This window comes from Astyanax mexicanus, chromosome 11 (assembly GCF_023375975.1).
Source record: "Astyanax mexicanus isolate ESR-SI-001 chromosome 11, AstMex3_surface, whole genome shotgun sequence".
Lineage (NCBI taxonomy): Eukaryota > Metazoa > Chordata > Actinopteri > Characiformes > Acestrorhamphidae > Astyanax > Astyanax mexicanus.
This window is the reverse complement of record NC_064418.1, coordinates 5,636,606-5,658,782: the sequence shown is the minus strand read 5'-3', so window position 1 is coordinate 5,658,782 and position 22,177 is coordinate 5,636,606. Positions and strand designations below refer to the sequence as shown.

The 22,177-nt window shown below is 39.0% G+C and overlaps 1 protein-coding gene across 11 annotated transcripts in view; it reads right to left on the bottom strand.

Moving 5' to 3' along the window:
• Nucleotides 1-17,633, bottom strand: part of caska (calcium/calmodulin-dependent serine protein kinase a) — a 229,061-nt gene extending 211,428 nt beyond the window's left edge. For 4 of the 11 annotated variants that reach the window (XM_022680590.2, XM_049485152.1, XM_049485157.1 and 1 more), the window contains exon 1: nt 16,963-17,632. In XM_022680590.2, the coding sequence (XP_022536311.2) occupies nt 16,963-17,021 (59 nt within the window). In that variant the 5' untranslated portion in view covers nt 17,022-17,632. Of the gene's footprint in view, nt 1-16,962 lie in introns of all 11 variants that reach the window. The other 7 variants (XM_049485154.1, XM_049485156.1, XM_049485159.1 and 4 more) reach the window with 3 other exon arrangements.
• Between the last annotated feature and the right edge of the window lie 4,544 nt (nt 17,634-22,177).

Here is a 22,177-nt window from a genome sequence, read left to right as displayed (position 1 = left end):
AGATGCTACTGCATGTACCTCATCTGTTTTCATTTGATACATATATATTGCTGCACTAAAATGTAGTAATTCTCATTTGTGAAAGTTTGGTTTAATGTAACTTATATAAATAACGTTTGAAAAAAGTAAGCAATGATATTATTTTGTCATATTTTTTGAAGAATAACTGAAAACATACTCAAATGTGGTATATAATGATATATATATCGTTATCGTGATATGAAAAATTCGTGATATCGTGATATATATGATTTTTCCCATATCGCCCAGCGCTATAATCATTCATCTTTTACTTTCAATCAAAATTATCATAGAAAATAGCATCTTTTTTAACCAATTTAAAAAGACATATTTTCACCTTTTAACCATAGGGCGCTAGGGGGCATATAAAAGTAATTTAGTTAGAGGATCTGCCTGTTTAGCTGTATAAAGTGTTCACCGATTGCATACACAATTTCATAAACAACCTTATTAGTAAATTTGCCATAGACAAATACCATAAATAATTTGGAGCTCTGTTTTCTGGACAGAGGTCAAGCCTAGCCCTAGACTAAATTTTCATTTCAATGGAAAATATCCATTCAAAGTGCTGTGTTTGTTGGCCAAAACTAGATCTAATCCCTGTTTGGGAAATCCCTAGATGTTAAGTCTGTGTTCCTCTCATGCTATTCCAGTCTGTAGGCTAGGACTGAGAGAGGCCATAGGGTGTACTCACACTAGGTACAGTTCTGCCTCCTCCCCACTCCCCCGCTGACCTGCAATCACACTGCGCTTAAACAATCCGTGCCCGAGCACATATACCTCATTACTCATAGCTCAGTGGGCTTGCAGTTGTTGCAGCTGCCAAATTCGACACCCCCGCCACGAAAAGCACCCTCTCTACCTAACACGTCTTCTTGATAAAAGCGGAGATAATCTACTTTAATTTACTTAGAAATACACACCAAAACGGATTATGCTCTAATAAAGATCAGAAATATTAATCTGGCTTAAAACCGTGTGTGTACGAAAGAGACGCAACTGTCTAACTGTGCTTACCACAAGCCTGGGAATGTCATTTAATACAGATGACATTCTAACCTGTAGATGGGTAAAAAACAGTAGGTAATCTGAGATAGGACACACAGAATGTTTAAGAGGTTTCAGGCAACTTCTGACTAAACTTAGTTGAGTATATTTGAGAAAAGCCCTGTATTTAGCTACTTTATTCCTATTATTATAATAAGCTGGATTCACTGCAAATAAAAAAAAATGTAATAATAATTTTAAACTGTGAGCTATAATATATGCTAAGACAGACTATGCATGAGAGTGTTTTCACTCCCTGCTCTTCATATTTAAAACCCCAACATCATATAAAGTTGTTATCATTTTTCATGATATAAAGGTACTGCAGGCCTTGCTGCAGATACATTAAAGCACACAGAAGAGTCTGAATGCAACATTAACAGAGGGCTTTAAAATGGAAGGGAACCGTGTCACAGAGATATGAAATCTTCTGTTTCGGTGCCGCTCGAGAGGCTGGAGGCTTCCATTGTTTGTGAGAAATGAGCTATTCCTTCCTCCTGCTGCCTCGGGGCAAACGGGCGATGAAATATAAAATGCACTCATCCGAATGTGGAGCGGCAGCCCTTTCAGCATGCTAACGCTGACATATGATGCTGTAACTTCAAGCGAAAGCAGAGTGCGTCACACGTTTTCCAGCAAACAACATGCAGCAGCGGCGCAAGAGCAGAACATGCACCTGGCCCCATCATCTGATTCAACAACGTATGAAACAAATATGACAGGCTTAAGTGAAGGCACAATGTGCTCACACGAGAAAAGCATGATAAAGATGGATATGGCGTGTCTGGAGTGTCTGACCAATAGAACGAGAGAAAGAGAGAGATGGATAGAGAGAGAGGGAAAGTGAAGAAGGGAGGAGGGTGGAGGAAGTGGGGGAGTGACACATGTAGCCTGAGGGACGTAGAGAAGGCCAGGCTGATGGGAGAAGGACAGAACTAATGGAGGCTGGGATGCCATACACTGTATGGACTGACTGGTGGCTCAAAATAAACACGAGACATCAGCAGCCAGAGACAGCAGCAGCTATATCTCACATGTGCTTCACATCCATAATTTAATATTAGGTATAGGTGAGCATCACAGTTGCACAATGCTAAAGGGTAATTCCACTGCTTGAAAGCAAATCATACAAAAACAGGAAAAAAAAAAAAAAAAAAAAAATATATATATATATATATATATATATATATATATATATATATATATATATATATATATATTATACAGACCAGATTAGAGGCCATGTTATGAGACCATAGCATTACAACTTTGCTAAAATAATATTATTAGAATTGTGTTATTATTACCATGTTAAAAACATGATATGAAATTTGAATATGGCTTCCGGTAATTTTATACAAAGGTTAATATAACTTTAAAATAATTAAAAAAAAAATTTACATTAGAAACCTATGTTGTTTTTATAAAAAAAAAAATTATTCATAACAGTGTTTTACACGTAACCCCATAGTGTAGAGGCTGTGCTTCTGCCAGACAAGTAGTGCTTACATTTAATTGTTAATAAGATCACTGTGTTACACCCACTAGCAGAAATTTAAGTAACATAGCTTTTTTAATACTGTAATAATAACGGTCCCACTTATAAGTAGGGCTGCACGATATTGGAAAAATTTGACATTGCAAATGTTCTTTTTTTGACGATATTTATATATATATATATATATATATATATATATATATATATATATATATATATATATATTAAACAATGCAGGGCCCATGACATCACCAGCCCATCACCATCAACCTGCACGCTGTCTCGCATCCGGACCAATCAAGAGCTGAGTCAGTCCCAAGCACTCAAAACCCGAGCAAAACAGCAAAACAACAGTAATTGGCCCTTTAATCAGGCATTTAAATGGCTTTTTAAAAGATAAATATTGTTTTTCTTTAAAAAATAAAGGCGTGAATTCAGCTGTAACATCAAATTTCTGCACAAAACTGTGCTGGACTGAGGTGAACAAGTTTTAACACATGCTTTTATAAGCATGTGCCCAACCACGTTTAATCCCGTTGTATACATTTGCTTTTAAAACTTTTATCACTTGATTAATGGTGAAAAACAAAAAACTAAAAATCTAACAGAAGTAACAGTGATAACTCTATTCCAGATCACACTGTGGAATCTGAACTGCTGCTGTGGAGAAGAATGTTTACCTACAATGTGCCCAATTAGGCCTGTCAGTCTAAATCCAATTGCTTTATTTTTCCTGTATAGCATTTTTCAACAACACGCATTGTCTCAGTGTTATCATGTGCCTGAGTAAAGCAGAGAGGAGTGACTTCAATTCTCCAGTCCCCCCCGCCACCCAGAGAACAGGCTAAACGACAGGAGGAGTAAAACAGGAGGAGTAAAACAGGCAGCGCTCTGGCAGCTTCAGCAGGATCTGTTTGGCTCTTGTTTGGAGTCAATAATGCTGCAGCTGTGTTCAGAGCTCTCAGACTGAGATAAGGCCAGGGACTCTCAGGGCTGAACCCCAGAGGCTGTGCTGCACACCGCTGAGTGACAGGGTGAGGCACGGCCTTGTAAACGAGAAGATGCTGCCTCTGAGCAGGACATGCTATTCTACAGGACGTCTATGACCAGAGACACCACAGGATGGAGAGAGACCACCGTGGAGAGAGTTGGGCTGAGGAAATGGACGTCTATGGAGGGCTGAGATTGGGGAACTAGGGCTACAAGGATTCAATTGTAAACTTTCAATCATAAAGGATTCCTATGAAATATATCTTTTGCCAAAATTGCCAAAATTCGCATTCTAAATTTTAAGAATCAAAAGGAAAAAGTGTATGTTGCCAATTCAAAAGAGAAAAAATATAGCAAATATATATTTTTATATCTACTTGGTTACTTTATTTTTCTTTGCAGTTATTTGGAAAATTATTTTAAGTTGGATATTATTTTGATTTCTTTTATTTTGTGCATTTTTTGTGAGTTTTGACACAGTTTTCACATGTAAGCGGGGCTTAGAAGAAGGCGTTCCCCCTAAATCTCCATTGGTCACTTGATTTTGAACTGACGGGTACCCTGAACCCTCGTCTGAGACCTGTACACTGGAAGTTTGCTTGAACACTGGGTAGGGCGTGGTAGGTCTCGGACGAGGGTTCAGGTTACCCGTCACTCCAAAATCAGGTGACCAATGGAGTTTCAAGGGGAACGCCTTCTTCTACTCAGAAGCAAAAAACTCTAAAATAAAAGAGAAGACAAAAACCAAACGGAAATACTTTTCAAATAACTGCAAAGAATAATAAAGAAAGCAAGTATATTTAATATTATGTATTCACTATACACTTCAAACATACACTTGTCCCTTTTGATTCTTAACACTTTGATTGTGGATTCATTTTTTTGCGTAAAACTTTTGGCACAAAATGTACTCCATAGTCTCCGATTCCATGCTAAACAAAAATTACAAGCATGTGCCCAGCCATGTGGATGGAGGCCATGCAGTAACCTTGTATTTACGCACGCTCCCCCTCCCCCTGCTCATCAGGCAGCAGCAGCCTGTCACTCACACAGACACAGAGACAGCTCTGCTTAACAACGCTGTGTATCTATTTCTTGTGTCATGAATCAAAACAATGGGTACCACTTTAAAATAAGACTACATTTATAAAGGGTTTATAAATGGTTTACAGTTAGTTTATTAATGGTTATTAATTAGGCTGTAAATGCCTTAAAATCATTAATAATCAGTTATAACACATACATAGAAATGTACGTAGACCTGTTTTTTGCCAAATACTGAACCCACAGCCGTCTATATTGTTGCCCTTTCTATGTATGTGTTATAACTGATTATTAATGATTTTTAAGGCATTTACAACCTAATTAGTAACCATTAATAAACTAATTGTAAACCATTTATAAAACCTTTATAAAGGTAGTGGTACCAAACAATGCAACATTGCGTTTATTTATTTGCCTTAGGTGACATCACACGTCGCGATGATGATAACCACATAACTTCCACACCCTGTTTGTGAGCACACTGATGAATGTGTGGCTAACACACAGGAATTCCCACAGATTTTTTCACTGGGGCTCATGGTGTCCCATAGCAGAGCCCCCGCTGACAGCGGCCCCTTCACTGGGGTGAGTAATGTGCGTCACCCACCTGCAGTCTGTGAAGCAGAAGGAGGGAAGTAGGCCGTGAGATCCAAACGGCCACAGCTGCGCTCCACACTCACACACTCACACACACACACACACACACACACACACACTCAGTCTGCTCCACACACTCCTCGCCCTCGCTACACTGCAGCAGTCAGCAGCTCTGGTGCCAGCCAGGTACGGGGAAGAGGTCACCCACGGCACATTTCCTCTCCTCTGAGCAGCTCAGTGAGGAGGCATTAGCTTTCACAGCAGCGTTTGGGAGAAGAGAGGGGGGAAAATAATAGCACTATTGCTGCACATCCATCACTTCTAAAGGCAGAGGAGGAAAAATGGGCATTCCGCAGGCTTTTGTCAATGCGGGGAGGTCTTAAAACTCTGCTCACGTTGAGAAAGCAATCAAACGGTGTCTGCTGCAATCTTTAATGAGGCAGCCAGGCTGGTGACCTGAAAAGTACTGTCAGTGCGCTGGCTCTCAGTACAGCAGCGTCCATTAAGCAGAAGCAGCCGCGCTGACAGGACCAGCGGAAAAACAACAGAAGAGCTCATCACTGCTTTAAACTGAAACAACTGGGCCAAGACTGAAGAAAAGTCAAAAAGTCAGCCAGACAGAACTTCAATACACCAGAAACCAGCAATACAGATATCTTAAGCTATGTGTGCATTACTCTATAAGCTACAGTGTACAGTATTTAACCCTCCTGTTGTGTTACAGATCAAATTGACTCATTTTAAATGTTAAAGATCTAGGAAAAACAGTTCAAAAAGTATTTCTGCTTGCCTTAATTACAGTAATCAACAGATGAAAATGGTTCATCTCACATATTTGCAACCACCCCCTGCAAAAACAAAAAAACTAAAACTAAACTGAATGTTTCAATGTTACTGTGTTTTATATGTTGGTCTTTCAAAAGTAATAAAGTAGTGAAACATTAAAAAAAAAAGTTTGAACATGACTTTTTAAAATGAAAAACGAGGGAATTATCCTAATCGAACTATTACCTGTTAGAGGTAAGGAACACCATTAAACTAAATACTGATAGAATAATTTGAAATGGAGTTAGTAACGAAATATTCACTCTGCTTGTTAGGATTTTTTTCGTTTTAGACATCTTTTCGAAAATTAAACATGACAAATGAACATAACAAGTGGGTTGATTCATTTTTTTTTTTTTTTGCGTTAATATGACAGTTCTGAGATCTGATTTTTTCAAGGCAGTGTGAACACGTCAAATGCAATCCTCTCAAAGTGGATTTAAATCACTTTTAAAATTGGTCCACTTTTTTTGGCCAATCATTCTGGCCCTGCAGAAGTAGGGGATTACACAATTATTACACAGGTCATATTCACATTCATATTGCTGTTGTTTCTGTTTATGAATAACTAACTAGTAATAATAAAATACGTTTTTCTTCACGTTCCTTCACTGCTTGAGGTGAGCTGAATTCAGTCAAGGAGTCAGAATGTGACACAACACTGGCAGCATGGCAAAACAACAGAGACGCTTTGCATAAACATATAAATGTGGGCATGTGTGCTATTTAAATGGCAGACATATTCACAACAGTGAAGACAGCCAAATCGGATGTAACCAAAAAAATCTGAATTGATTACTGAGGCTTGTAATGTGAACGGTAAAGACCGTTATAATAATTATAAGACATACACAATATAGTGGTAATAAAAACAGTACGTATCACATTAGAATATAATACAGTAATGGGGTTATGATTTTCAAACAAATATCTGAAACCTCTATATATACATTATTTACAGCATCAGTCACAGACTAATGTTCATTATAGGGCACTTCATACAAACTAGCAAATTCATATTTAGAAGGCTTTTATACTGTTCAATATCAATATTAGAATTATACCCAGATTTATATTGCCATTCAATGGCAATAGTGAGGTTACTGGATTTATAATGAGACTGTTTCATTTCATTCTTTTTTTTTGTTCTTTACTTTTCTATGTTTATTTCTTTTCTTTTGTATACATTTGAAATGTACTTAGAGTATGTTTTCTGTTTATTCTGTGTGTGTATAAAATGTCTGTGTGTTTTATGCCTGATGGACCCTAGGAAGAATAGCTGCTATCATTATAGGAGCTAATGGGGATTCAAATAAAATAAACAAAATTACCCTACTGACTAAAATTAAGAATTATATTATGATATTATATTTTGTTTGATATATACAGTACTTTTTTTTTCCTCCATAACATCCTCCCTCCCTTAAGTAAAGCTCTGTTCAGGGATTCTCTGATTTGCTTGAGTTAAATAAAAGCATCATTAAAGTTTTAAAAGTGGATCTCACAGCTGCAGTAAAATATTATGAAGACTGTATCATCATACTAATTGTATCACGCTCTGGGAGTATCTTTACTCGCCTAGTGAACACTGACTGTGTTTCTAGCGAGGCATACAAAATGAATAAATATTTAATCCACCCAGAGTGAGAACACTACGCTGCTGTTGATGTGTGTAATTGTGAGTAAAAGTCCCGTTTCAGCTGAAGCTCGGCTCCAAACCGCAGCAGGCGTGTGCTCAGGAAAAATGTTAGTGACAGCGAAAAAACAGAGCCTCAGTCCTCCTAGTAGCCACTGAAATATTTCACAGACTTTTGACCACGCTCGGCAAAGAAGCTTACACATTCCTCCAAAGGCCCTGTTAATCACACTACACCAGGTCAGTGACCTGTGAAGCAGAAACCTTTCTTCAGCCCTGCAGTGTGAGGAATTCAGTAGGGCATGGGTCCAATAATCACATTACTATTACTGTTCAAATAGGATTTAAATATAGTGTAAACAGGTCTGATATTATTTCTTTGTTCTTTTTTTGACAATGTGATTAAATTAATATGAATTAAAAAAATAATAAAATCAATTCAAAATAAAATACCTAAAAATAAGGCAGCACAAAATGTACAGGGGTTGGACAATGAAACTGAAACACCTGTCATTTTAGTGTAGGAGGTGTCATGGCTAAAATGGAGCATCCTGGTGGCCAATCTTTAATCATTAACTGCACATTGCACCAGTAAGAGCAGAGTGTGAAGGTTCAATTAGCAGGGTAAGATCACAGTTTTGCTCAAAATATTGCAATGCACACAACATTACGGGTGTTCAAACATACCAGAGTTCAAAAGAGGACAAATTGTTGGTGCACGTCTTGCTGGCACATCTGTGACCAAGACAGCAAGTCTTTGTGATGTATCAAGAGCCACGGTATCCAGGGTAATGTCAGCATACCACCAAGAAGGACCAACCACATCCAACAGGATTAACTGTGGACGCTGTAAGAGGAAGCTGTCTGAAAGGGATGTTTGGGTGCTAACCCGGATTGTATCCAAAAAGCATAAAACCACGGCTGATCAAATCACGGCAGAATTCAATGTGCACCTCAACTCTCCTGTTTCCACCAGAACTGTCCGTTGGAACAATAAATTATTGTGGTATAAAACCAGGTGTTTCAGTTTTATTGTCCAACCCCTGTACATTTAGAATATATTCAGATTTGTCCCTGCAATCAGTTCTAACACACAAAAACTGAACAAAAAAAATCTGGAGCACCTTGCGTTTAGGCACTGGTGCATGTCAATGTGTATGTAACGAGTGAGGGTGTATGTGCATCAGGAATCCGCCTGTGACAATCCACTGCCAAGATAGCAATGAACATCTGACTGTTGGCGTCTGTCTTGTTTTATTGTTTTTTTCAGTCAGTGGAGCACCTGTGTTTTCTGTTGTCAAGATAGCAATATGCCAGAAATTTACCTGAACACATACTGTATCTATTAGCAAGGATATATTCACAAGCACTGTTGCTATTTAAACAACACAGATGGAAGGTATGAAAATTGACTGTTGGCAGGGTGTAAGATAGCAATGAGCATCGTGACGCCCCTTGCACAGGTGTAAGGGCCTTAAATCTTTTTACATTGATTTCTAGTAAAAGTCAAGAAGGTATTTGTTTGGCTTCTTCTGTAAAATCGCCATGTTATAGATACAGTGTTTTTTATCTGACAGCAACAAATACAAAATCTACATTATGTAAACTGCTTTTAACACAATCATCTGACAGTTTATTCTTTCTTTATGCATTACACAGCCATGCTATCTTTATCAAAATCACTAGTGCTTTCTATCCTTTACACACTAACAGCCATCAGATTAAAGAGAGTATTATTCACATATGGCTGTCCAGGAATATCATACATATGTAAAAGGGCTCTTGGAGGAATACAGCAGACACCTTCAGAATGCAGAGAGGAATTTGCCTAAACCTCGTCTTCTAAGTTTCAGCATTTCATCTCACAGCAAGGTGGAGGAAAGGCCTGGGCTTAACTGACAGTAAAAAGAGGAAAAAGCAACATCTGAAGACACCTGTGACAAACTAGCTTAAACGTGCCTGTTTGAAACAGGCTATAAAAGTGGTTTCCATCATTAAAGCAAAGGTTTCTTAATCGGTCTATACAAAAAAACAATATTTTAAACTGTGGAACCATTCAAAGAACCATACACTAAAGACAAACCATGAGCGAGTGTTTTTTCCATAGCAGAGGTGTTTATTCTTGGTCCTGGAGATGTATCAATATTGTTGTGTTCCAAAACCTAGAATGCAGTTGAAGTAGGGTAATGCATCCTCAGTAGGATAGTCTATTGGAAATACATTTTGAACAGTCTAAAAAAGGGATTTGTGGTGCAAAACTTGCAAAAAGCAAGCAAAAGCAAAAGCAAACCACTTGGCCTTTTTTCACCTCCTCGACCTGAGCATGAACTTCAGACCAGCTGTTTACTCTCCACTCCAGCAAAAGATGCTCCACATATGATACAGATACAGCTCACTTACATTAGTGAATGTGAACCATCAAGATAGCCAAATCTGATCTGAGCAAAACATCTGATTTGAGCAATGTGGCTTGTACAGTCAAGATTCTCTCACCAAGAGGTACACTACCCAAAAGTAGCCTCTATGAGTATAAGAGTCCTTCAGATTGGAACAGTCTTTTACGTTGTAGCTTTTGAGAAATTCAGGAGATCCAACACACCAGGCTTCAATATACAGCAGCCAGCCCTACATACTGTATAACCTGTTTAGTCAGTGCTCTTACAATAATGGACTCCTCACTCTGGTAAACTGTTGGTGAAGTGTGATGTAAACCTCATGATGAGCATGAGCTTCCATATAACCACTGCACAGCCTTCCAGTAATAGAGCTTAGAGCAAAGCAAAGCTGCAAAAAGTCACAACACTGTCAAACTAAGTCATACTCGTCATTCCACAGCGCTCGCCCCAGACTGGACGTTCCAGCATGTCATTCAACTAGTGTCCCCAGAGGTGCATGCCTCTCATCCTCAAATCAAAGCAAGTGACACACAGTCCTACTGCCCTCATTATCTCCATTCAGACTCGCTCTAAAAACACACACACTCACACAGCAGCTGCAGCACACCTCAGCACAGGCTGAGCTGAGGCGCTAAAAAGATTCTTTATAGAGAGATTCAAAAATGCGATACATAATGAAAGTGTGAAGATTATTTTTTTAAGCTTGAAGAGGCTCTCTCCATCTATCTTCTCATCTGCTTCTTTCTAAGAAGAGTTGTGATAGCTCCCAGAGCTAGAATATATATTGGGCAAAGGGCAGGAACACCTCCCAGGACAGGATGCTGGTCTATGCTGGAGCATCTGTGACCAAGACAGCAAGTCTTTGTGATGTATCAAGAGCCACGGTATCCAGGGTAATGTCAGCATACCACCAAGAAGGACCAACCACATCCAACAGGATTAACTGTGGACGCTGTAAGAGGAAGCTGTCTGAAAGGGATGTGCCGGTGCTAAACCGGATTGTATCCAAAAAACATAAAACCACGTCTGCTCAAATCACGCAGAATTCAATGTGCACCTCAACTCTCCTGTTTCCACCGGAACTGTCCGTCACCACAATCAATTATTGTGGTCAAAAACCAGGTGTTTCAGTTTCATTGTCGAACCCTTGTATTGCTATGAGGGGCAAAAGGTCTCTAACATTCACCAGCTTCATAAATACTCGATTAATACAATACCCATTAAAGAAAATGCAAGTCAACATCTCATTCAAGGTAATAGTGTCTCTTGGCTAAGAAAAAGCAATTCACAATAGTGAGGTCAGCAAAAATGATTGAGGTCATCACCATTTATTGTACGTTAAAAATCAAAACACTATCATATTTATCATGATAGATTTAACTAGAAGCGTTTGAGGAGCCTTTGTTTTTAGGTGTTTTTGTTTATTGGGTTTTTTTAGGTACAGACACACTATTCATCCTCAGTGCCCGGTTGTGCTTTTCCTTATTGGTCCAGCACTCTATTGAAAAGGTTCTTACAAAGCCACAGGAACTCCTGTTTGACTCAGCGGGGACTAGCCTGCAGGAAGCCGTATGAGCTTTATGTATGGTCATTTCCTACTGTGGAGAGAGAGAGAGAGAGTGTGTGTGTGTGAGAGAGAGAAAGAGTGAGAGACAGAGATAGAGAGAGAGACAGCGAGAGCACTCTTGCGGAACAAGCAAACTTCTTCAGCTGGCCTGTGTGTCTCACCTAAGGGGCAATGCAAATGCAGCACCTCACCGCAACCTGACAATAGCATATATTACTGAACCCACACAGTCACACACTGTACAATCCAGCTCCATCTGTCATTTCTGCTGAACTAATCTTGTTGAATATAGATTTTTAAGGCTTAATCCTGTTTTGCTTGGTTTAATTGTCAGGTTGGAAATTGACTGGAATAAAACTGCTGTTCAGGGCCTGTGGCCTGGGCCTCCAGTCCGTACTGCTCTGCTGACTCTTCCATGCATCAGCAAAAAAGCCATTAGACTGCTACATCCTGCTGGCATCAGTCTCAGACTATTAGTGCATTAGTGCTCCAAACAACAGCTTCCCTAAGTTTTTTTTTAGTCTTGTGTTTCTGCAGTGAATTCCACAGAAAAGTGCAGCCTCAATTTCATGATGCAAGACTTCTCAGTTAGCTAGTCATTTAAAAAAAGCCTAAAGGTATCCAGTAACAGAGAGAACTGTTATGGGACTCAAACTAAACTGGACTCTCTATGCTCTCCAGTTTAAATAAGGGTTTTTTTTTTTTACACCTGTGGTTGCTTTCTATGATCGGAATCAGTTGATGAATTCGTTTACATGGAGCGTTTATCCCTATGTTTGGTTTGGTTTCACACAGGCACAAATCTAAACACACCAAAATGCGCACCAATAAACCATGCAAGCAAATTGTCTCTTCTGATTGGCTCAAAAAAAAGGATATTTCATATCTGGGTGGGATCTATAACCAATCATGTTCTCACCACATGCGAAGCATCTGTCCCCCCAAAAAAAATTGTGTTGGGCGGGACAGATTACAGCGGAATTTGGGGTCAGACTTGGTGGTGTAATTAAATTGCGTTACAACTGACCTAATTTAAACCAAATACAACTGTTCTGAACAAACAAGCAACAGCCTAAAACCATCGAGCAACAACTAAGAAACACCACAGCAACCACCTTGCAACTATATTGCAACCCAATTAAAACCACCTGCAATATTGCAGCAACTACCTATTAGTACACACTTGGCAGTACCCTAGCAACCACTAAGCAACCCCATAGCAACCATACTGCATTTTCTTTAAGTTCTAGTTCTAGTTCTAGAGTTTAGAGGTTTATGTCAGCTTCATAAAAATATATAATAATAATAGTCCTGTTCCTTTAAAACAAAAATATATAAATAAACAAAATATGTAAATAAATATTTAAGTTATCAGCGTATGGAGCATATCGTCGCTGTCCAATGAAAAACAAGTATCTCCAAAAGAGCAACTTTACAGCAGAGAGATAAAACTTTCTTAACTTTCAATGGGAACCAATGTAAAAACTGTTTATTTGAGGTCATTTTGGAGAAATTCTATGGGTCCGTTCATCAAGAAATTTTGAAACAGTATAAGGAACAGTTGGTTTATGAGATTAATTGGAGGGTAGCCCAATTTACTGTGTCAAATAATTTTCTTTTATCAGTATGACTGAAGAAGAGCATCCAAATACTGTGGTGCAGAAGAATTTCAACAGCGAAATCTTTACCATATCAGCACATGCCTACAGATTAACCTAAGAATGATCATCTTTTTGTCTGATTCAATACTCTGATTCATTGGTCTCCATACTGAAACAGTGTCAGCATAACGGGATCAGACATGTTCTGGCAACAAAATATGGTAAGGCAGTATTGCAAGATCATTTTGGCTGCCTGCCCTGTGCTTTATTTGCAATCTGTACCGTTTACCGACACACACATACACAAACACATGCTCTCACACACACACACACACACACACACACACACACTGCTTTATTAATCTGAAGAGCTTGAGGAAAGAGGTGGCAGTGCAGTTGCTTAATAGATCCCCTGCTCCTAACACACTCTAAAAAACAGAGGTACGATATGAGTACTTTTTTGTACTCAAAGGTACACTCTTTATAATTGTACCCTCAAAGGAACAATATTGGTCTTTACAGGGTCAGATTTGTTCCCTCTGAAGTACAAAGTAATTTCTAACAGCAATAAGTACAAATTTGTACCATTTAACCAGCCAAAGGGTACATTCAGTATTCTGCATCACTGTACTAATAAACAATATATATTTTATTTGCACATTTTTTATTTAAAAGCCAGACAATTTTGGATCATCAAGTTTTTGAGCCATGTTTAGTTGATGATGATGTTTATAATTTTTATAATCTTTACTGCCACAAAAACCATGGGTACAAAAAAGGACTTTCACTGAAAGGTACTTTTTTGTACCTCAATATAAGGTACAGCCCCAGCGACAAGCTTTGTACTCTTTTAAGTACAAATCTGTACTTACATTTCTTAGTGTGCAGTGACATAAAGGCCTAGGGCTTGGCAAGCTACAGGAGAGTATATCATCCAGACAACGACAAGATACACTGTCATACAAATGTAGGGAGTGTCTGAGATAAAAAAGAGGAAGGAAGCAAGAGAGTGAGAGAGAGTGAGAGAGAGGGAAAAGAGGAAAGAGACAGGTAAGAAGAGTGATGACTTTACAAAATAAAAAGAACAGGACATGAGGTATGTATTTATATTCAATATTGACAATTAGGCCAATAATTACCTTATCGACTTATCATACAATATATATCATACAATATATATATATATATATATATATATATATATATATATATATATATATATGCCCGATCTTAATCATTTTAATTACTAAGGTTAGCCAATGAATGTGGGTTGACAAAATAAGAGGCCACCTAAACATATAAAGTGATTTACTTTGATTGTACCAATCGAACATCCCTCTGGAATATAATGAAGAGGAAGATTGATGATCACAAGCCATCAAACTAAACTGAACTACATGAATTTCCGCACCAGGAGTGAAGGCATAAAGTTATCCAAAAGCAGTGTGAAAGACTGGTGGAGGAGAACATGCCAAGATGTATACAAACTTTAATTAAAAACCAGGGTTATTCCACCAAATATTAATTTATTAACTTTATGAATATGAACTTGTTTTCTTTGCAATATTTGAGGTCTGAAAGATCTGCATCTTTTTTTTGTTTGTTTTTTCAGCCATTTTCCATTTTCTGCAAATAAAGGCTTAAAGAATAAAACAACAATGTTTATTTTATACAAACATATACCTATAAATAGTAAAACTAGAAAAACTTAATCAGAAACTGAAGTGGTCTCTTAATTTTTTTCCAGAGCTGTATATGTTTAATTCAAATTAATGAATACTTGTAATAACTGAACGTTCAGTGCACTAACAGTGTAATAACTGTATAACAATGCAATAGCTTAAAATGGTCTTAAATTCACAATAGGACATTTAATCATTCCAAAAGCATTGTTATTGTTACGGACCCAAAACAGGCTGAAAAATCCCAAACATTCCCACGTGTAAAGTACAGGTTCACTCACATGCAAGCCTGCATAAGCCAGAGCTAACAGCTTTGTTCCAGTATGAGTTTTCTGCTTTCTGGGCCTGCTGATACATGTGTGGGCCCACCCATATGTCACACAACTCTCTCCAGAGTCACCAAACTTGTACCACATATTATCAAAACATAGAATTACAAAGAACAAGAGCACCTGAGGCACTTACTGCTCACTGCGTATTCACAAGCTACAGTCAAACAGCTCCTCTCAGCTCATTTCAGATCAGCACACATGTACAAAAAAGCACCCAGAAGCACTTAGAATCATCTAATCACCACTACTGTGTGAAAGCAAATCTGAATTACTTTCATTCTCATTCTTCTTTACATCAGGGGTCTCAATTTGGATTCCATCTAAGCTCTATGCACAAGGTATAACCCAGATTGGGTCTATCACTGACCCTGATAGGGACAAAGATGGGGGCCAAGTCTGGTTTTCAGTTGTTATCTGGGATGTCACACCTACATACATGCCTTCAGGCAGTATCCTACACTGATCTAGCCTATATAGCATTCATGTATTTATAGTCCAAAAAGGATACCTTTGGGCCCCACATAAGGATCAAAGTGATGAGCCATATCAGTGTTATATATCTAACCAGGAGAGCTTAAACATGGGCCCAATCTAAGTGGAACACTGCACATGGAACCTGGAAGGGACCTGTCCAAGGTTAGAGTGGGTGATAATGATATTTTGGAAGCCCATTTGTGTTTCAGGTACAACACATGTACAACCCCACTCAGGGCCAATGCCCACCTGAAACCAACTTGAAAGGGGGTTGAGAATATTGCCTGGGGCACTGAGCATAGGCGGTCCAGGAGTGGGCTTTAGCTCTGGACCTAAACCCAGTCACTGCACCACAGAATAGAACTGAACTGAATGAAAGAACCATAGCATCCCAGTAAGTTTAATCCATGGGTCCCTGGTCAGACCCACATGTTATGTCAGGGTCCAGAAGGGATAAAAACTTGGGTGGGAAATTAAGGTGGGTCCCATTAAAACAATATATAAACCCCACTCTATGCACACCTAGAACCCACCTATCCCACGTTCCACCCATGTAAGCATGGACACATGGACGCATGTTTGGTTTGTTGGATCTAAAGAACTAAAGCACAAAGGTACTGAACTATAGCATGCCTATGTGGGGTTTGTAAGAAGTTTAGTCCATGGATTCCTTGTCAGTCCCACATGTGATGTAATGTGATGTCAGGTTGAAGGGTGCAATCAGGATCCTTGATCATAGGTTCCATCTGGATTGTACAAACAATGCCTAGATTGGACTTGAAATTTTGAAATTTGAAATGAAGGTGTAAAACCCACCTAAATCCCATCCACACCTGGAGACCACCTTTCACATTCCACTTATCTAAGCATGGGCACATAGGTTAAGCTTGTTTGGTTTGGTGGATGGGTTCTCCTCCTTCACAGTCCAGAATGGGCTCTAAACCTGGACCACCTTGTCAATGCACATCAGTACAGAACTAAAGCACACAACTGTACACCACAAAGTTAAGTCCATGGATTCCATGTCAGCCCCACATGTGATGTGATGTGATGTCAGGTTATAAAGGGTTAATCAGGGTCATTGATTATAGGTTCCATCTGGGTTGTACACCACACACAGTGCCTAGATGGGACCACCTGGTCAATGCACCTTAGAAGCACTGGAAGAGTCTCATTTTTTAGCAGAACTGAACTGAGAGAAAGCACAGCAGCATTAAAACCAGCAGGTAGAACTGTTAACAACAGCACTTACTTTCCAATCACCTCACAGAGCTCGTAAACATCCTCAAACAGCACGTCGTCGTCGGCCATGGTCCGGCTGCACTGGGGAATAAGAATAATTCACTCCCCAAAAGACGCGTCCGCGGATCAGGGCCACTGTTGAAGCTCTGAGCGCGCGCCCCCCAAAAAAACTCAACAAGCGGGAGGGAAGGGAGGGGAAATGTCTCGTTTTTCCTTCTTTTTCCCCCTCTTTCTCTCTCTTCAGCTGGATAAGGGGCAGGCAGACAGACAGTGAGGGATCAGCCCCGCTTCTCTCTCTCTCTTCTGCCCCACCTTAAGCCTCTTCAGCACCAACAATCCAACAATCAGCGAGCTTTAAGCAGCTCGAGCTGTTAGGAACTCGCCAGCTTCACACTTCTCTCCTAAAGCCGTTGGCGTTACACGAAAAAAAGTGCGCGAGAGCGGCGCGCGACTCCAAACTGCCGCAAACTCGCCTCTCGAGCGGCTCCGGGAACACCAACCAGCGCGCGACGTTCGAGCGCGCGCAGCTCGTCGTGTCCAGGCGCTCCTGCGTTTTCCTTCTACAGGAGCTACGGAGAGAGAGAGAGAGAGAGAGAGAGAGAGAGAGAGAGAGAGAGAGAGAGAGAAAGAGAGAGAGAGAGAGAGAGAGAGCTGCCTTCAGACAGACAGGCAGGCGAGCGGGCACGGGGACTCGGGAGCTCGGCTACACTCGATTTCATTCGGCTCTACTCGGCTCCATTCGGCTCCGTTCGGCTCTACTCTCCTCCCTCCCTTACTTCGCTCTGATCTACTTTCCCTCGCTCGCTCCGTCTCTCCAGCAGGGTTGCCAGAACCAGTATTAATATCCATCCCAAAGCAGAATAACTACTTCACTACTGTACTTATGTACCTAAATGCTGTATCTATCTCTACTCTACTGGAGTATTGTTTTTGTTTCACTACTGTACTTAATTCTACTAATGCTGTATTTGTATTCCACTGAATTATTATTTTTTTTATTATATTTTCTTTAGTACTAAAACTTTATATCTGTACTCTACTGAAATATTTTTTTCTAGAGCACTAAAAGTTTTTTAAGCACTTTTTTTTAGTACTAAAATGCTGTATCTGTACTCTACTAAAATATATTTTTTCTTAAGCACTGAAGTTTTTTTCTTAAGTACTAAAGTTTTTTTCCTAGGTACTAAATTGATGTATCTGTACTCTACTGAAGTATTATTTTTTAGTACTTTAATGTTTCTTTCTGCTGTATCTGATATTCATCGTGGTTTTCAGTTTTTTTTCTAGGGATTATTTTTTTAAATCCCAATTTGGCGCTAATACCTTAAACCTGGCAACCCTGCTCTCCAACGCGGGGTATTCCTGCTTTCAGAAAACTTGCGGCTTCGTTCCAATTCATCAACTCGCGCCCTAACTAGAGATTCCAACCGGAAATTCCACTACAGCGCTGAGCCGAAACCGGTTAAAAACACCACAAGAACGCGTATATGCGTAGATTTACACGAGTTAAGCTGTCAGGAGTTCTAAATAAATATATTCTCGCTCATTCGCTCTAATCTCCCTAAATAGAACACAAACGCGCTGCGAATTGGAACACAGCCCGGCTCCGCCCCCTCCAGGTTATGAAACTGGATTGTCGAGCGCCACACTGGCTCTGACCGGGACAGGCGGGTTCCGGATTTACTACAGAGAGAGAAAGAGAGAGAGAGAGAGACAGAGAGAGAGAGACCGTCGACTTAACTCAGCCCACTAACTTATTCTCACAGTCTCTACTCTCAGTTTATTTATTATATGCTCCACCTCAGTGTTTTCTACAGCCTTAACTTTACCTCATGTCTAAAGTTAAATAATTAATAAATAATTCCAGTGGTGGAGAAAAAACACAAATATAACACAAACATATGACAGCTGTGGTGGCTATACGAGGATAGTTCATTGTATACAGCCGGGAACCAACCAGAAACAATCTTAACTACCTCAAAATTGAAAAAATGTTGATTGAAAAGACAGAAAAGAGTTACAATTTTGACATTTTAACAGCCACAAATTGTAGAGCATTTCTAGCTAGCTTTATGGACTTGGCTACTTTTTTATTTTTCTGACTAAAATGTAGACTAGAAAAACTAAATAAAATGTAATAATAAGGCAAAACAATCCTGTAGTATGTATAGTCTACAGCCTTTATTAATAAGAAATAAACAATATGCTACAGTAAAAATCTCATCACTTTCCAGATTCAGAGGGAAAGTCCTGAATGATGGAAATTAGTTCAGTGAATTTAGCTGCCATTTTTAAAAGCTAATAAAATTGCCTCCAAAAAAATAGAAATACTTGCTTGTCATTGGACAGTGACAATATGAACTTAAGTGACATTAAATTCTTAATCCATGGGGTTATATATGATGTCAGGAAAGTAGGAGTAAGTTTCCTGAGAAGAAGAGAAACGGTTGAAGATTGAAGGTAAAGAATGAGCTTTAACTATTAAAACAAGAACTTCAGATAAAATGAGAATTTTTAGAGCACACTAGATACTGAAATAATTTACATATTAAATATCAGATTATTTGCCGGGATGCGTTTTCTTTGCCCTTTAACGGTACTTGTAATGTTTTTTAAACTGGTAATGAAATGAATAATGTGTTCAGTGATTTTTGCACAGTGTTATAACAGTACATAACAGGACTGATCATCAAGTGTGCTTTTGTTGACCTGTGTTATCACAGACTGTTAGCAGGCTCATTACCACCGATAGAAGAATGAAAGTGAGCAAAGCCTGATGTAATTCTCTCATTAAAGATGTCAGTGAACTCTACATGTTTATTTGGAGGAAAGCCTGACAGCATCCTGTTGTATCACCATGTTAAAATGGGTCACTGGCTTCTCTCTGCTGAATTGAGTGTGAAATCGCAGTATGTCTGTTTCTCCTGATCTGCTGTTTTCTTCAAAATATCTGCATAACCTGCAGGCACAGACAATTCATACTGCATATCTCACGCCTCCAGTCGCGAGCACGTCCACCTGATTGTGTAATTAATTCAAGTTTAATTATTAAATGCAGCTGTTAAACTCTAGATGAGACTCTTCATTTATTCATATTCTCTGGGATGTTTTGAGTTGGAGGAAAAAGAGGCAATAATATTTTCTTAATCCTCAGATAAACAACAGCTGCTGTTTCATTAGTAAAATTCAACTCTCACAGTCTCTACTCTTGGTTATGTATGTTGGCATTAATAATGAATGAGGCCAAATTGTTTCCCATTATTGGAGTTTGATTCTGTGCACTGTTGACTTTTTGCCACTCTGTAGAACAATACCTTTAATATATTAAAGCATGGATCAAGATCTCAACTCACAACTGTGCACTAAAACATTTGAATCGTACCATTCTGGGCCATTGACTGCGTTTAATTTTATTGCAGCCTTTTCAAAGTATTGATTTCTCTGGCTCAAGACTGGTTGGGTGCTCTTGAGCTAATTGGACTTTTACTTATGACTGGTACAGACCGTTCTCAGCAAGGACATCCGGCCTACTGTGCAATTTATTCTGTAAGAGCTCATCTGGTGCACCAAAATTTCCCTTTAGAACTGTATTCATCAGGAGTAGCTGAAACTATTACTTCTTGATATAATACTTTGTAAAAAGCAGGATTTTCCAATGTATTTCTCTGAAACTCAAGATTTACAACTGTGCCTGTCAGTAAAACACTCATATAATTTTTAGTTATTGGATGCAAATTCATTGCAGTTAATAATGGTCTTAAACTAAGTTTAGTTTTAGACTGAGGTGTAGTGCAACAAGTTGGAGGCAGGATCCAGATGCAGGTCTAGTTTATTTTCCTTATCTCAAATAATAATAAACAAAGAACAAACACTTGGGCAGTAAAACAAACACTAAGGCTACAGAAACAAGTGCTATAAAACCAAAAAACTAACAATAAGACTAATAAATACACAAACAAAAAACTAAAGAAACTAAAGAAAACAAACCAGAAACTAAACTTACACAAAACTGCTGGATTATGGTTCAAACAAAAAAGAGAAATAAAACAAAAGACAGGGTCAAAATACAGAGGCTATAGCTCACATAAAGACAGAGGGTCAAACACAAAAAACACACTGAGAACAAAGTAACACATGGGGTATTTAGTTTCACAGGCACAGACAAGGGACAACAGTGGGCGGGGTTACAAATGAGACAAGCAGGAGGAAAGGAGCACATGGGTTCAAAATAGGGAAACACAAGACAGAAACGCACGCTAAGGTGTGACATGTAGCTTAAGTTTTAAGGTTAACAGGTTGGAATCCCAGTCATGCAACATGTTTTCAGCTGCTGGAGCCCTGAGAGAGCACAATTGACCTTGCTCTCAGTGGGTGGGTAGATGGTGCTCTTTCCCCTCATTTCTCCTAGAGTGATGTGGATCAGCACAAGGCGTCTGTGAGCTGATGTATCGGAACCAAGTCGCTGTGCTTTCCTCCGAGCGTTAGCACTGTGATGATACTCGTTAAATGCTGCATTAGCAGCAGTTTAAAAAGAGACAGAGTCTGACTTCACATGTATCGGAGGAGGCATGTGCTAGTCTTCACCCTCCTTGTGTTGTAGCATCACTAGTGATGGGTAAATGGGTGGGACAAATGGCTTAACTAAAATGGGAGAAAATTAGAAATAAAGCTTGAACAAAAAGTTAAAGTTTTATTGAGGTATAGATTTAGGTAATATAATTACACTGGTTGCTTTGTACCATTTTCTCTTCAAATTGTTAGATTTTGATTTTTTGAGCTGCATGATTAATTTATGCACAAGTATAAGAGCTGGACTGCATTTAGTTCACAGTGTACAAATCCTAAAATGGTTTTCGAATTCGTGCAAATTTACCTTAAGGCTGACGTAAATAGGTGTGGCAGAGGTGTGTGGAGAGCCTCTGAAGTTACAAAGCTACATAACAGTATCCAAGATAGAATGCAAAAATGAGTAGTTTTGCCTCAAGGTAATTGCTTATTAATAAAAGCAATTTCTTTCTGCAAAACAAAAAAATAATAATCATATAACACTGAAGTATCTTGTGTGTATAAAGTTCCCTCCCAGCAATCTACTCGTGCTGGAAAAACAAATGATGAAACAGGCTGACTGGATGAATTTCTAATTAATTGGGACGGGAAATACATTGGTGCCGTGTTTCTGCAAAATGAGAACTGTTTCTTCTAGGTTTCTGTGAAAGTGTTTTAAA